Consider the following 16903-nt stretch of genomic DNA (forward strand, 5'->3'; position numbering starts at 1 on the left):
TAGGTTTGTTTTGTTAGTGAATTGACAGCTCCTGTCCTATTTTATAAAAGGGAAGATGTTATGGGTGTAAGATGGCACAGTGATGCCATCTGTTGGTAAATGTTAATTACTGCAACTGGTTACTCGCATCAACGCCTCTGTCTCATCATTTAACATTCAAACAATGACCTGGAGCCAGTGGGTTTGGCGACGAATATGTAGTGAGGGCCATCCTACGAGAGCATACAGGTCGCAGTGGTGGGTAGTATATGGGGTTTTGCTGACAAAACGGATGGCACTGTGATAGACTACATCCAGTTTGCTGAGTAGAGTGTTGGGCTATTTTGTAAATGACATCGTCGAAGTCAAGGATCGGTAGGATAGTCAGCTTTACGAGGGTATATTTGGCAGCATGGGTGAAGGAGGCTTTGTTGCGAAATAGGAAGCCGATTCTAGATTGAATTTTGGATCTTCTTCTGAAAACGTGTGGGAGCATTACCCGGTGACAATCTCAGATCTATAATTTTGCTAGCGAAATTATCAGGATAAACTTTTAAACTCGGTGTTTACGTCTTTTTCTGCATATTGATGTTCGCACTGATAGCTACCGTTCCCTTCCTGTGTCACGGGAAAGCTTGTTGTCGGTCATGTTGAAGAAAATGCAATGTCACGTTAACCGGGTGACCTCTAGTGGACAAATGGTAGAACACATTTGATTACTAGGGCCGAAGAACACAGCAAAAAATACATACATCCAATTACTACAAATTATTTTCATCTGGCAATTGAAAGTATGATATTTTATTTCCCATGAAGACAAATGAGTTCCACTGAGACACAGTACAGCTTTATTTAAGTCAAACTTCAGGCATGTCTGAACTCCTCAGCTCCAACTCAACCCCACAACCTCATTTAGAATGAAAAGACAGAATCAATAGTTTGAAATAAAAAGACAGTCATGTACAAAAAGAGTGTCATCCTCACAGTCACACACATTTAGAAGCAACGTTTTACAGGCAATAGCACGCCACAGTAACATGATCCTATGCAAGTTCAATGCAATCTATGTACAAGTCTTAACATTATGCAATATAACACAGGCTGCTGAACAGTAAAATATGGTAACTTTTTGTTTATCCAAATTTTTATTGAAGCAACATCGAGAGATGGGTACGACCAAAGCCATATATTTAGTAGTTGGGACACAGGTTTCTGCATTATGATGCATTTTACATGACACAACAATATTCTATGGCAGCCATAAACAATGCTATGTAACTGAATGTCTAGAATTAGAACAATAATAAACATTTTAAAAGTTGGCCCAACTCTCTAAAATATATGGCTTTGGGTACGACCCCAGCAGAATCACCAGAGCACTTTCACTACATGACTGTGGTGAAATGAGTTCCTCTGAAATCACTGTTCCTCCAAATATCTGGGAGAGCATGTCAATCACATGTAATGACAGAAATAACAACTAGTATTGCACAAAATAAACAACAACTGAAAGGTGTAGAACAGAAACATATGACTCAGAGAGGGCCACTTTCAAAGTCTGTGTTGGAAGATAATACTTTGATAGCTTAGTCTTCGTAACCCTACTGTCTGACATCCCTTTCAGTGAGAACCAACTGTCTTTCCTAAAGTATGGCCACTATATGATCATGTATAAACATGGGTGAAATCGATAATGTCGGTGACAAACAGAATGACAACCTGCAACACACACTCAGACTATACTGCATTGTACAGGCTGAATGATGTGTTCAAGTTCAACTGGTATAAAGTGAGTAAGTTCAAAAGGAGGTGCAAAAAATAAGGGTTATTTGGTTTGGCCTTGATAATCTCTGTGCGATACCAAGAAGATAAAAAGACAATACAATGACATAAAAGAGCATTAACATGTGGTTGCTTTTAACATAACAAAGTAGCTTCAAAGATGCATACAAAAGATATCCCCAACAGATAAAAGAAAAGATTCAGAACAGATTTGCGCTTCTTTCAGAATGGAAGGGGTGCTTCAATAGTCTTGGGTGAAAATTATACAGTTCTACACATTGCTCGTGTGTGTTGGTGAGTGTACAATGGCCTGGTTTACATGTTCACTTAGTGACGGTTAGAGACTAGTGACTCCTGTACAGGGTCTGAAATTTGTCTCAGAATGAATAGGCCGAATATCAGTAAAATAGTAAATAAAATACTCATTAAGTTCTTGAACACATTGCACTGTAGTACAAAACATGAACAAATACAAAAATAAAGAATGTAAAGAAAGAAAAATACATTTCAAGTTTTAAAAGTTTGCTAAAAATATGGAAGTGTGCATTGATGCACCCCATACTGCGCTGTGCGGACCAGTACTGAAATGATCTAAATCGAACACCTATCTGAAAAAAAAACTATAATTTGGCAGGTTTGAGAGCAGTATGTCTATTAAAGTGTTAGTTTACCCTAAAATCTAATTTGATAGACTTAAGTGAAAGTATGGAAACGTCTAACTGAGTCCATATTCCATTCTGTCGAGTTTAACCTGGTTAATGCATTAGGAGAAATCAGCATGCTTCAATTCGAAATGAATAGAAGATATTGGCACAATCTAATTTATATTTTGTTAAGACAGACGTTGAATGTGGACAGCTTGACACTAAAGAACAGAGGTATAGAAACGTTTGACAAACTTTTTGGGTGAGCTATCGTTTTACGGGCATAATCATAATCAGTCGGTAATGTACCAGAGAAGAGAAAGCACAGGCTCAGACAAGATTAGCAGACTAATCTTGTAGTTTTATCATGATAATGCGAGTTTAGGCTGAATGAAGTGTTCGGTTACTTCACATCACAATTTTCACTTGCTTTTAACTGCTTCAACATCAGTAAAGTGAGTCACAACACAGCCAGCCTGGCATATGAGCAGCTGTTAAACATTGTGGAATCATGACACTAATAGAAAACATGTTAAATGTATTAGACAACTACACACAGAATCATCAATTGTAAAGCTCCCTATTGTTTCATAGTATATGTTACTTAATACTTTGGGAGGGAGCGATTTTCCAATAGGTGTTTTTGATACATAAATCAACTAGTATAAAGGGTGTGATATAATAATTGTAAAAATCTGTCATTGGAGGATGAGAGATTAAAAAGACTGTACATAATACATGTATATGTTTGTAGAATATGATCTTTTCATTGTACTGAAGTTTAACTTAATGTTTATACAAAACCAATTTGTGGAGATGCACACAGTCATACAAAAAGTGAAAATAAATACCCACTGAATGTACTTAACACCTTGAATTAAGATGAGGGCGTTAGTCGTTCTACTAGGGCAAAGAATAGAAAGTGTGGTCGGCAGTAACTTGTGTCAGAGAACGTTTTCAGTCTCTCAAAGATATTTGGATCATGTCGTTGGACCTATAGCAGTTACAATACAGTTTAAAATTCCAACATTACTACAGAAAAGAGGTATCCATTTCAAGCATGTACAATGTCATATGTTCTACTATATACATGTATGTTATGACGTACCTAAAGTATGTAGCAATAAATGGTGAAAGTGCTTTAAAAAGGTTTAGCAGAACAATTTAAAACCAAACATTTGAGTGCACAGTACAGTACACACACCATCACTTACATTACTGCACACAGGGCCAATGAACAGCCACCTATCTGTCAGGTCAGTGTATTGGAAATAAGAGTCCCTCTAGGCGGGCTGCAGTACTGTGTACAAACAGACTGGGACCATATCTGTATAATACTCACTTAGGAGGATATCATCACCAAACGTATGCTGCTCAACATTTCAATTTTAATGAAATGCAACTTCCTCTCCAAAACTGCCTTTCTATTTCTGTTTCCATAGATATACAGTGAAGGGGGCTGTGGATAATACTGATGCCTCCCCTCTTCTTCTGTGGTTTACAATGGAGCCAATTATGTACACAATGGAGAGTGAGACTGGGGAACTGGCGAATGGAACTTACATGTAATGATGATGTGATGTCATACCATTACACTATAAGCCATTATAATTCACCTTATTAGAAGGACTATATTCACAAGGAGATCTGCGCATTGCTAAACACCTAAACAAACAATAATACACCACTCACCAAGATGAAGTGAGATAATCTGTCTGTAAACATTAACAAACATATATATATATATTTATATATATATATATTCATCTATACTCATAAGTATATCAAAAACCGGTATAAGGAATGTCGGAATGTAGTGTGTAGTCCTGAAAATTGCACAAATCTGTTTTTCTTGTCGTTGTGAAAGGAAAGCTAGATAGGGATAATAGATCATGTTTGGAGTGATGAGGGTTGCAGAGGAGTGTTGGGCCTGGCTCTGCTGTCTCATCAACACACAGCAAAGCCTTCTAAGGGTGTGAAACGGCACCTGGCCTCTGGCAACGGGCGCCAAGCAACCCCAGCTCACAGGAAGTAAACAAAGAGAAAAGCAGCATGATGGAGGGAGGTTTACACCCCCTCTTCTTCCCCCTCACTGAGTTATTCAAAGTGCTGATTAACCAAGAACATAAGAACACTAACTGAGTTTCCACGCCTCTAGAAATGACAGAATCATGAAGTGTTGAAACTGAAACACTGGGTGTTTGGGGTGATGTCAGCGGCCGGAGAGAAAGGCAGGGCTATGGGCACAGCTCTCCATCTCCCCTTGCCCTCTCCTCCACTCCCCCTATCTTTAGACACAAAGGAGCTCTGCTCCGATTTCTGGTATAGAACAACTCTCACCGCTCACACCAGCCCATGGGAATCTCAAGTGTAACTGGTGGCTGCAGTTCTGGTCTCTCTCTCACCTGAGGGCACATCTCTAATCACACCCTATTCCATAAAGGTATAGTGCTACATTTCTAGTGCACTATATAGGAATTAGGGTGCTATTTGAGACAGCTTCACTCTCAGTCCTATTGGCTGCGCTCCTCCTCAGGGTCCTGTGGCTCCTCTTTGACGCTGACCGTGCCAGGGGGGTGTGTGTGAGTCTGTGCAGGGTTGGTGTTGGGGCCCAGGGGACTGAGGGGGTTGTGGTTGGAGCAGCAGGGGCGGCCCTCTAGGGTAGAGGGGTTGAGAGCCCCCCCCTCATGTTCCCGGCAGAAGGAGCGAGGGCAGAAGTCACAGAGGGACGAGGCTAGGACACCACACACACTGCAGTCATGCCACGGGCACTCCCAACGGCCTAAACACACACAGAGGAAAGGTTACTACTGACTTACAGACAGACAGACAGACAGACAGACAGACAGACAGACAGACAGACAGACAGACAGACAGACAGACAGACAGACAGACAGACAGTGCGTACCATATGGAGGTTTGGTGAGGTTGAGACACAGCAGGTGGTAAGCTTTAGGACAGTCCTTCTTGTCACACATGACCAGCTCTCCTCCCTCTCCACAGCAAAAGCAGATGTACTCATGTGTGTGTTTCCCTTCCGGTCGCAGCTTACGCTTTTTGGGCTTCAGTTTAGCGTTCCTCGCCTTCTCCTCCTTCTCCATCACCACCGCACTCTGATGGATGGACAGACAGAAAAACAATGTTGTTTAACAATCTGCTCAGAGGGGACATTCTGAAAAAGTACCTAGTTAAAGCTGAAAGCGAGAGGAGTTATCAGCCCTGTTAGGCCAGCTTTTATATCACCAGACTAACTAACCCTTTAGGTGTTCTCCGTGATTGAATGTAGACTCTGCCACATACATCTCGTGTCTGAGCCGTTGAATTGTGACGGCTCAGACACGAGATGTATGTGGCAGAGTCTACAGTTGATCACGGATTACAAAAAGAAAACCAGCCCCATCGCGGATATCGACATCTTGCTCCCAGACAAATGAAACAACTTCTTTGCTTGCTTTGAGGACAATACATTGCCACCGACACGGCCCGCTACCAAAGCCTGTGGGCTCTCCTTCTCCGTGGCCAACGTGAGTAAAACATTTAAACGTGTTAACCCTCGCAAGGCTACAGGCCCAGACGGCATCCCTAGCCGCGTTCCCAGAGCATGCGCAGACCAGCTGGCTGGTGTGTTTACGGACATATTCAATCAATCCCTATCCCAGTCTGCTGTCCTCAAGATGACCACCATTGTTCCTGTTCCCAAGAAAGCTAACGTAACTGAGCTAAATGACTATCGCCCGTAGCACTCACTTCCGTCATCATAAAGTGCTTTGAGAGACTAGTCAAGGACCATATCACCTCCACCCTACCTGACACACTAGACCCACTCCAATTTGCTTACCGCCCCAATAGGTCCACAGACGACACAATCGCCATCACACTGCACACTGCCCTAACCCATCTAGACAAGAGGAATACCTATGTAAGAATGCTGGACTACAACTCAGCATTTAACACCATAGTACCCTCCAAACTCATCATTAAGCTCGAGACCCTGGGTCTCGACCCCGCCCTGTGCAACTGGGTCCTGGACTTTCTGACGGCCACCCCCAGGTGCTGAGGGTAGGAAACAACATCTCCACCCTGCTGATCCTCAACACTGGGGCCCCGCAAGGGTGCATTCTCAGCCCTCTCCTGTACTCCCTGTTCACCCATGACTGCGTGGCCATGCACGCCTCCAACTCAGTCATCAAGTTTGCAGACGACACTACTAAGAATGCGCAACAGCGCCTCTTCAACCTCAGAAGGCTGAAAAAATGTGGCTTGTCACCCAAAACCCTGACAAACTTTTACAGATGCACAATCAAGAGCATCCTGTCTGGCTGTATCACCACCTGGTATGGCAACTGCACCGCCCTCAACCGGAAGGCTCTCCAGAGGGTAGTGCGGTCTGCACAACGCATCACGGGTGCAAACTACCTGCCCTCCAGGACACCTACACCACCCGATGTCACAGGAAGGCCAAAAAGATCATCAAGGACAACAACCACCCGAGCCACTGCCTGTTCACCCTGCTAACATCAAGAAGGCGAGGTCAGTACAGGTCCATCAAAGCGGGGACCGAGAGACTGAAAAACAGCTTCTATCTCAAGGCCATCAGACTATTATACAGCCATCACTAACATAGAGAGGCTGCTGCCAACACACAGACTCAAATCTCTGGCCACTTTAATAAAGATGTCACTTTAAATAACGCAACTTTAATAATGTTTCCATATCCTACATTACTCATCTTATATGTATATACTGTATTATATACCATCTACTGCATCTTGCCTATGCCGCACAGCCATTGCTCATCCATATATTTATATGTACATATTCTTATTCATCCCTTTACATTTGTGTGCATAACGTAGTCGTTGTGAAATTGTTAGATTACTTGTTAATTATTACTGCACTGTCTGAACAAGAAGCACAAGCATTTCGCTACACTCGCATTAACATCTGCTAACCATGTGTATGTGACCAATAAGATTTGATTTGGACAACAAGGCAGACAAACCATGGACAGAAGGGATCTGCTACGGTGAGACATCAGTAACATGTTACTTGATTCCTACATGATGCTGTCATGATGAGAATGTGGGTGTGTCCCGTACCGTAGGCCGCACCCCCAGGAAGCCAGAGCAGTTCTCAGCACCACAGTGGCACGACGACCTTCTGTTACCCATAAGGTCCAGATTATAGTTAAACGTCAGCTCAGTGCCTGCAGAACACACACACAGACGATTATAGTTAAACGTCAGCTCAGTGTCTGCAGGAGACAGGAGATCGATCAGAGAGATCAATCAACAAAGATACAGAACGTGTGTGTGCTGCTCTCCTCACCAGCCTCCATGTCACACAGGGTGAAGAGGCCTATGCGTATGTCTCCGTTGACAGTCCATTTCTGTGTCTCACAGTTGGGGCTGCAGCTGTGGTTAATGAAGCGAGAGGAGTTCCCTTTGGGCCCGGCATCTATCACCCGGTCCTGAGGAACACACACACGCACACACAGTTAGACATATACACACCGTTAGACCCCCCCACACACAGCCAAGAGACGCACACTACATTTACATTTAAGTCATTTAGCAGACGCTCTTATCCAGAGCGACTTACAAAACAGCGAGAGAGACAAATAGCTTAACAGATTCATATACATACTTTGTATTACCGGTCATGAGGTGGTGTCTATTAAAGGAGCCCATTTCAGACTACTGGGACACAGTCTAAAATGTCATTACCTTGGTGAGAGTGAGCATGTAGAAGTCGGTCACGTGGTTCTCATGAGCGCGTTTGATTCGTTGCTGGCACTCCTCTGAATCTATCACCTCTCCCACGTACTCTGTCACAAAATCTCCCTGCGGAAGATGCACAGAGCACTTACAATACACATCAATACTTACAACAAAGCACACCTGTGGTGTTATTAATAATCATCTCTGATCTACACATAACACAGGCTCGGTTCCATTTTGGTCTTTAGCCCCGTTCCCTAAGCCCTCAGCCTGTTCACAGATCTGAAAAGTTTGGATGCGTTCAAACAATATGACAGGCTAGGTGGAACCCTCACAATGCTGCTAATGCCAATCAATTTCAAAGGACACCTAAAGGGTTAGGGTCTAGGGATAGAAATAGAACCAGGCCCCACACTTCATCCACCCCAGTGGCCCTCACTCACCTTCCTGAGGGCCTGGTTGGTCTTGAGGCCCCAGCCGCAACCCTCTGTCTTAATGACCTCTGTCTCAGAGTACAGACGCTTCGAGAAGCATTGGTTCTCACAGCTATCACCTGCTGGACACACCTAGGACAGGAAAACAGGGCTGAATAGGGCTGCACACGCACACACACACACACACACACACACACACACACACACACACACACACACACACACACACACACACACACACACACACACACACACACACACACACACACACACACACACACCAACCTGTGAGTGACACTCATACTGCAGCATGCGGTTGAGACATTGGGAGTCCAGGCTGCAGGGGTGTTGGTCTGTGGGCTTACAGTTGCATCGTGGGATTTCTGACAGGTCGGCTATGTGCACCTGCACCTTTCCCACTGGCTTGTTGGACTGAGAGAGACATGACAACAATGTCACAATGAGATATAAAGAGGTCTCATTCAGCTCATTCCATTTTGTTCGGCAAAGCAAGACTTTATATGGCAGAAGATTTGTAGGGCAGGGTATGTGTTTGTAGGGCAGGGTATGTGTTTGTAGGGCAGGGTATGTGTTTGTAGGGCAGGGTATGTGTTTGTAGGGCAGGGTATGTGTTTGTAGGGCAGGGGATGTGTTTGTAGGGCACGGGATATGTTTGTAGGGCAGGGTATGAGTTTGTAGGGCAGGGGATGTGTTTGTAGGGCAGGGGATGTGTTTGTAGGGCAGGGGATGTGTTTGTAGGGCACGGGATGTGTTTGTAGGGCACGGGATGTGTTTGTAGGGCAGGGGATGTGTTTGTAGGGCAGGGAATGTGTTTGTAGGGCAGGGGATGTGTTTGTAGGGCAGGGGATGTGTTTGTAGGGCAGGGGATGAGTTTGTAGGGCAGGGGATGTGTTTGTAGGGCAGGGTATGTGTTTGTAGGGCAGGGTATGTGTTTGTAGGGCACGGGATGTGTTTGTAGGGCAGGGGATGTGTTTGTAGGGCAGGGGATGTGTTTGTAGGGCACGGGATGTGTTTGTAGGGCACGGGATGTGTTTGTAGGGCAGGGGATGTGTTTGTTGGGCAGGGTATGTGTTTGTAGGGCAGAGTATGTGTTTGTAGGGCAGGGGATGTGTTTGTAGGGCAGGGGATGTGTTTGTAGGGCAGGGTATGTGTTTGTAGGGCAGGGTATGTGTTTGTAGGGCACGGAATGTGTTTGTAGGGCAGGGGATGTGTTTGTAGGGCAGGGGATGTGTTTGTAGGGCAGGGTAGGGATGTGTTTGTAGGGCAGGGTAGGGGATGTGTTTGTAGGGCAGGGTAGGGGATGTGTTTGTAGGGCAGGGGATGTGTTTGTAGGGCAGGGTATGAGTTTGTAGGGCAGGGGATGTGTTTGTAGGGCAGGGGATGTGTTTGTAGGGCAGGGGATGTGTTTGTAGGGCAGGGGATGTGTTTGTAGGGCAGGGGATGTGTTTGTAGGGCAGGGGATGTGTATCACAGGAGGTTGGTGGCACCTTAATTGGGGAAGACGAGCTCGTGGTTGTGGCTGGAGCGGAATCAGAGGAATGATACCAAATAGATCATACACATGGTTTGATGCAATTCCATTTGCTCTGTTCCAGCCATTATTATGAGCCGTCCTCAGCCTCCACTGGGGTGTATATAGTATGACTGGATGTATTACCTTGATGAACTTGTATGGTGAGGGTTTGCGTGAGTTGCGTTCCTGCTCCAGGGCCTCCCTGCTCTCCCTCTGAGCCTTGAGCTCCTGGAACCTGCGAGCAGCCTCCTCCAGAGCTGACACACACACACACACACACACAGAAGGGATGGAATTACACTGTGCTTGTCTCACACACTCAGGGTCAAGGCACTATCATTTCACTCAAGAACCAATAGTCCATTTCATAGTTTCCCTTGACGATTCCCAATCTATTGTAGCACAGGGCACAGAGTACAGAGCCCAAGGTGGCCTCACCTTTCTTGAAGGTCTTGTTGATGTTGATTTGGCCAGTGACAGGGGTCTTGTCGTTCTCCACGTAGGGGAACACACGGCCCTGGTTGATCCAGTAGTAGTCATGGGAACCAAAGAAGAAGACGGGGAATTCTCCGATGTCGTGACGGAGCGTCTGGATGTTGGGAGGCACCAGGCGAGGGTTACAGATCTCCGCTGGCCACCACCTGATGTGGACAGACAGGGGACAGCATGGAACATCAGGAAAGAAAGAACGCTACCAGTCCCAAAGTTACAGCTAGCTATAAGTGGTGGTGGTGGTGGTGGGGGGGGGGGGGTGCAAAGTACGGCCCGCTGGGCACTTCAATCTGGCCCGAGAGACATTAATACCAATTTCTTTTTTTCCCCTTTGTCTCCCCAATTTCATGGTATCCAATTAGTAGTTACAGTTTTGTCTCAACGCTGCAACTCCCGTACGGACTCGGGAGAGGTGAAGGTTGAGAGCCATGCGTCCTCTGAAGCACGACTCAGCCAAGCCGCACTGCCTCTTGACACAATGCCCGCTTAACCTGGAAGCCAGCCGCACCAATGTGTCGGAGGAAACACCGTACACCTGGTGACCGTGTCAGCGTGCATGCACCCGGCCCGCCACAGGAGTCGCTAGAGCACGATGGGACAAGGATATCTCGGCTTGCCAAAACCTCTACTAAGCCGGACAACGCTGGGCCAATTGTGCGCCGCCTCATGAGTCTCCCAGTCACGGCCAGCTGTGATACAGCCTGGGATCGAACCCGGGTCTGTAGTGACGCCTCAAGCACGGCGATGCAGTTCCTTAGACCGCTGCGTCACTCGGGAGGCCCCCACAAATACATTTTAACAAAAATGCGTCCCTCTGTTGAATTTCAAAATCCCGATGTGGCCCTCGAGTCAAAAAGTTTGCCCACTCCTGCTCTAGACAGACTGGTTGCCTCCCCCAATGTACCAATGCTCCAGCTTAAACGTCTGTAGAAGTTCCGGCATCAGTTGGGACAGAGAGGACGAGTCGGAAATGGGAACATTTGATGTTAATCCATTACATTTTTGGGAGCATATGCAAGTATCTTCATTTATTTTTGACATATGTTTACTCTACCATTAGTAACCTCCTCTCCAACATATTTTAGGTGTGCGTCAACTCATGCTGCTAACCTGTAGTTTCCCAGTTTGACCCAGACGATCTGTTTGTAGTGGGGTTTCTTTCCTGCCCTACACTCCCTGCAGGACCACGCCCCCTCTGGCATCTCCATCTCCAAACACTCTGGGTGGAACGACGCCGGGCACAACGCACAGCACAGCAGCTTCTCTCCTGCAGGGGGGTGTGTGTGTGTGTGTAGAGAGAAAAGAGCAGCACAGGGTTAGAGAATGTACTTCCACACCTGGACACTAGGGGCCACCACACTCTAAGCCACATCCTTAGGCATGCCAATCATTCAACCACTTCACTTTACACTGTGAGCAATGCTTTGCCCAAGTAAGTAATATCGTCTTCCAGAGAACTAGGTGGAGCCATTGTGACATTGCATCCGCTCGTTTCATGTGTATGAGAAGTGGCTAAGGATAGATATCTCTTGAGTCTTTCCCAAACGAGAATCATTTCTAACTCCCACAATATAATAAAGATTGCTTTATGTAGATGAAAACTATGCTGTTGTGGACACCATTTTGATAAGAGAAAGCAGTGTTGACATTGCTGAGGTCCATTGCTGGTGTAATGGAATGTCTGACAGGCAGGTTTAGAGTACAAGGCCCATTGTACAATCACAACACATGCTATAGCACCCATGATAATAATACATCTGTAAATAAACCATAAATCACAAACAAACTATTACCAAAACAACAGAACGGCACAAAGCTGCCATGCACTCCTGCTTGTAAAGGGGGATGTTTCACTTCCCTGCACCACTGTACTCCACATAGTCTTGGATGGAATCTCATTTAAACAGCATGTGGTTGTGAATGTGTTTTAAATGTCAAATGGGTAATATCGTTGATGAGTAATAATCACATTATATGTCAACTAGAAAGAAGACTGTCAGCATTTTATTCAAACATTGATTTCTTCATCGAATTGATGCGCTTGTGAGGAATAGTATAACTGCTATGAGCTATAACCTATTACAATCAATATTTCTTGGAATAATTAACTCCTTAACAAAGCAAAACCTCAAAACGAGACAGCAAACATCCAAGACAGATCGCAGTAAAGTGAGAGCAGCAGATAAATGAGGGACAATTATTTTCATTCAAAAACAGAACTTAGCAGTCATCAAAATAACACCATTAGATTTAGTCTTTCAGATGAAGACAGGATCAAAGTGCTAAAGCAAAGAAGTTGTGTTCCTCCAGCAGCAACAAGCCCTCAGACAGACAGGGCGTAAAATAACCGTGTGTGTGACTTCAGCAGCAACAAGCCCTCAGACAGACAGGGCGTAAAATAACCGTGTGTGTGACTTCAGCAGCAACAAGCCCTCAGACAGACAGGGTGTAAAATAACCGTGTTTGTGACTTCAGCAGCAACAGGCCTTCAGACAGACAGGGCGTAAAATAACCGTGTTTGTGACTTCAGCAGCAACAAGCCCTCAGACAGACAGGGCGTAAAATAACCGTGTGTATGACTTCAGCAGCAACAAGCCCTCAGACAGACAGGGCGTAAAATAACTGTGTTTGTGACTTCAGCAGCAACAAGCCTTCAGACAGACAGGGCGTAAAATAACCGTGTTTGTGACTTCAGCAGCAACAAGCCCTCAGACAGACAGGGCGTAAAATAACCGTGTGTGTGACTTCAGCAGCAACAAGCCCTCAGACAGACAGGGCGTAAAATAACCGTGTGTGTGACTTCAGCAGCAACAAGCCCTCAGACAGACAGGGCGTAAAATAACCTTGTTTGTGACTTCAGCAGCAACAAGCCCTCAGACAGACAGGGTGTAAAATAACCGTGTGTATGACTTCAGCAGCAACAAGCCCTCAGACAGACAGGGCGTAAAATAACCTTGTTTGTGACTTCAGCAGCAACAAGCCCTCAGACAGACAGGGCGTAAAATAACCGTGTGTGTGACTTCAGCAGCAACAAGCCCTCCGACAGACAGGGCGTAAAATAACCGTGTTTGTGACTTCAGCAGCAACAAGCCCCTTACAGGGCGTACAATAACCAAGTGAGACAGGTCATCACCCTTTCCCAATGTTGATGATGAAATCGGATGATGTTATGTTACAGTGTGCTATGGTCCGCTTGTACAGATTCTATTTTGGGTTTGTGCAAAGTGTCCCATTCCACCGTTTCACAGCGACGAGCTTAATGTCGGTAACACTTTGTTAACATGGGTCCTGTTGAACCTGTGCATGTTAGGCACCCTGACAGGTTATTTTAAGCCCTGTTGTAACATTAATAGCAGCAGATTGTCTGTTCACACTTTAGAGGCAGAACCAAGCAATAAAGAGGAATAACAAATCAAATGTGGGAAGTCTAGACACATTCAAACACACATACTAACATACATACACACGCACCAGTAGGAAAAGGGAGAGAGAGTAAAACAGTTATGTTACCTTTCCCAATATTCTTTTTGGTAGCTGTCCAAGAAGAGGGAATCATAGGTAATTTCAACTCAGCACGATTTGACTCAGTCAGAAGGTAGTGGGACTTATAGGCATATGAACTTAATATGATGTCAGTAAGGTCCTGCACTAACAGTCCTACACAAGACACACAGGAAGAGATGGGGTGAGCCGCAATCAGACTACAGTACCCATGATTCCACAGGAAAGAAAGAACACATACGCTGTTAGAACACATCAACGAGAGAGAAAAACTGAGTAATAAGTTAAATGAAAGAGTCGTCCAAACAGAATACTGTAGATATACAGTGCACTTCGCTTATAAGAAATTGAGAATCAACTGCTTTTAGTAACCATGGGGACAAATGTCACTAATACATTCACAAACAGGCAAATGCATCATAAGTGAAGGCTCAATGACATTTTTTCCTAACACAGACAGAGCTCAGTGGACCAGTACTCTCCTCCTCCTCCTCCTGCTGCTATGGTGTATCTGAGCTCAGCTAAGCCTCTGTGGTCTCAGCGAGAGCATCACACATCAGTTATCTCTATGGGGATAAATAAAGTATTATAGAGTTGAATGATTAGAGAAGACTGGATTAGAGGGGATCAGAGTCAGAGAGAGAAAGAGGGTCACAATTGGCAGGCCATGATCACAGGAACCAACATGAATGGAAGCTCTAGCTAACCCTGAGAAGAACAGGAGTTGGTTAAGTTGTCGCTATGACTCTATTCACTCAAACGCTTGCCTAAGGGGCAGGACAAAGCAACATCCCTCTCCCCTGCTGTCCTCCAGAGCCAAGCACTGTGAAGCCACGGGGCTGAATCCGGAAGCTTCCCTTAAAGAGACAGTGGGTCGGGGCCCTGGTCAATAGAAGTGGACTATATAGCGAATAGGATGCCATTTGGGAAACAGAAAAGGTGAGTGAGTCAGGGTGGGTACCCCTACAGGAGGTCTAAAGTGGGAGATAGATCTTACCTCGGGCACAGAGGAAGCACCAGGTCACGTTGACGGGTGAGGAAAGGAGGCCGTTCCTCTTGGTGATGCCATGGCTGCTGCAGATCATGATGTGGTGGGTGAGGACCACACTGCCCGCTGCCACACAGCTGTCCCCTGTGTGGTACGCCACCGGGCAGCGCAGACAACGCACCATACGTCCTAGGGAGGGGGGAGGAAGGGAGGGAGGGAGAGAGAGAGACTTTAACACCTACAGTATTTGAAGGAGCATTTTAAAAGCCTAACGTGGCTTCCGTTCCTCTCCTTCATCTCGACCAGTGTTCTGCCCCCTACCTTTGGCAGCTTGGTGCAGGTCTCTCTCCAGGCAGCAGGTGGTGCAGGTATGTTGGGGGCAGTGGAACCCCCTGCCCGTACCAACCCCCACAGTGCCAGGGAGTTTGTGCACGCAGTCATCATGGTAATATCGCCCGCAGCCAACCACAGAGCAGCGCAACACCTCCCCTCCCCCCGTCTTACAGCTGAAACACGAGTGAGAGCCTAGAGAGGAGGGATGGGGCAGAGAGAGGGAGGGAGAGAGTGTGTGTCAGAGACAAAGGGGTGAGAAAGAGGTGAGTGCCAGTCGACTTTTCATTCCTCCATCAGAGAAATCTCTCAATGTCTGCATTAGGCTGCCGGGCTGAAATCACACAGAGAGATTTGTCTGTAGGGTAATTTGCATAATCAGGGCTTGAGCAGTATTTTCTCTGTTCACACTCATAGCTTCATTAGCATTCACAAAGTAGAAGGATGTGTCTTGGAATAACTTGAATAATCCTTTCAGCCATTTCAGCCTAAAGGATACTGTAAAGATGAAAGGAGCAATCAAAGAGAACTTGTCTAATGGTTGTGCAGGTCAAGTAATGATTAGGATGTAAATGCATAGTGTATACATATGTGACATCGTGTCATGTCTCACCGTTTCTACATTCCAGACAGGTAAATGTGCCCTCAGGTAGGAAGGTGAGGCCCAGGCACTCCAGATGGAACAGCCGACAGCAGTCCCCCTCACACGACACCAGACCCTCTCCATACACCTCACAGATCTACACACAGAGGAAGAGTTATCACCAATGGGGTATAAAACCTTTTTTTTGTATCAGCTATTTAAAAAGACAGAGAGCAGAGAGAAAAAAGTAGGAAGAAACACAGACAATAGGACAAGGAGATGGGACAGGAGACCTCTTGGCCTACCTGGAAGACAGTGTTCCTCTTGGCCTACCTGGAAGACAGTGTCTCTCTTGGCCTACCTGGAAGACAGTGTCCCTCTTGGCCTACCTGGAAGACAGTGTCTCTCTTGGCCTACCTAGCAGACAGTGTCTCTCTTGGCCTACCTAGCAGACAGTGTCTCTCTTGGCCTACCTGGAAGACAGTGTCCCTCTTGGCCTACCTGGAAGACAGTGTCCCTCTTGGCCTACCTGGAAGACAGTGTCCCTCTTGGCCTACCTGGCAGACAGTGTCTCTCTTGGCCTACCTAGCAGACAGTGTCTCTCTTGGCCTACCTAGCAGACAGTGTCTCTCTTGGCCTACCTGGCAGACAGTGTCTCTCTTTGCCTACCTGGCAGACAGTGTCACTCTTGGCCTACCTGGCAGACGGTGTCTCTCTTGGCCTACCTGGCAGACGGTGTCTCTCTTGGCCTACCTGGCAGACAGTGTCTCTCTTGGCCTACCTGGCAGACGGTGTCTCTCTTGGCCTACCTGGCAGACAGTGTCTCTCTTGGCCTACCTGGCAGACGGTGTCTCTCTTGGCCTACCTGGCAGACAGTGTCTCTCTTGGCCTACCTGGCAGACGGTGTCTCTCTTGG

At 46.1% G+C, this 16903-nt stretch overlaps 1 protein-coding gene across 4 annotated transcripts in view; it reads right to left on the reverse strand.

Annotated features, from left to right (window-relative positions):
• Positions 1–804: 804 nt before the first annotated feature.
• LOC115200307 (histone-lysine N-methyltransferase NSD3) overlaps positions 805–16903 on the reverse strand; it is a 29845-nt gene continuing 13746 nt past the window's right edge. For 2 of the 4 annotated variants that reach the window (XM_029763257.1, XM_029763256.1), the window contains exons 11-24: positions 16018–16144; positions 15396–15599; positions 15084–15263; positions 14096–14242; positions 11696–11852; positions 10532–10734; positions 10238–10350; positions 8845–8991; positions 8569–8691; positions 8132–8248; positions 7734–7875; positions 7505–7611; positions 5314–5518; positions 805–5187 (exon numbers count right to left, since the gene is read on the reverse strand). In XM_029763257.1, coding sequence (XP_029619117.1) covers positions 4919–5187; positions 5314–5518; positions 7505–7611; positions 7734–7875; positions 8132–8248; positions 8569–8691; positions 8845–8991; positions 10238–10350; positions 10532–10734; positions 11696–11852; positions 14096–14242; positions 15084–15263; positions 15396–15599; positions 16018–16144 — 2241 coding nt within the window. In that variant the 3' untranslated portion in view covers positions 805–4918. The remainder of the gene's footprint in view (positions 5188–5313; positions 5519–7504; positions 7612–7733; positions 7876–8131; positions 8249–8568; positions 8692–8844; positions 8992–10237; positions 10351–10531; positions 10735–11695; positions 11853–14095; positions 14243–15083; positions 15264–15395; positions 15600–16017; positions 16145–16903) is intronic. The other 2 variants (XM_029763258.1, XM_029763259.1) reach the window with 2 other exon arrangements.

Source organism: Salmo trutta, chromosome 9 (assembly GCF_901001165.1).
Source record: "Salmo trutta chromosome 9, fSalTru1.1, whole genome shotgun sequence".
Taxonomy (NCBI): domain Eukaryota; kingdom Metazoa; phylum Chordata; class Actinopteri; order Salmoniformes; family Salmonidae; genus Salmo; species Salmo trutta.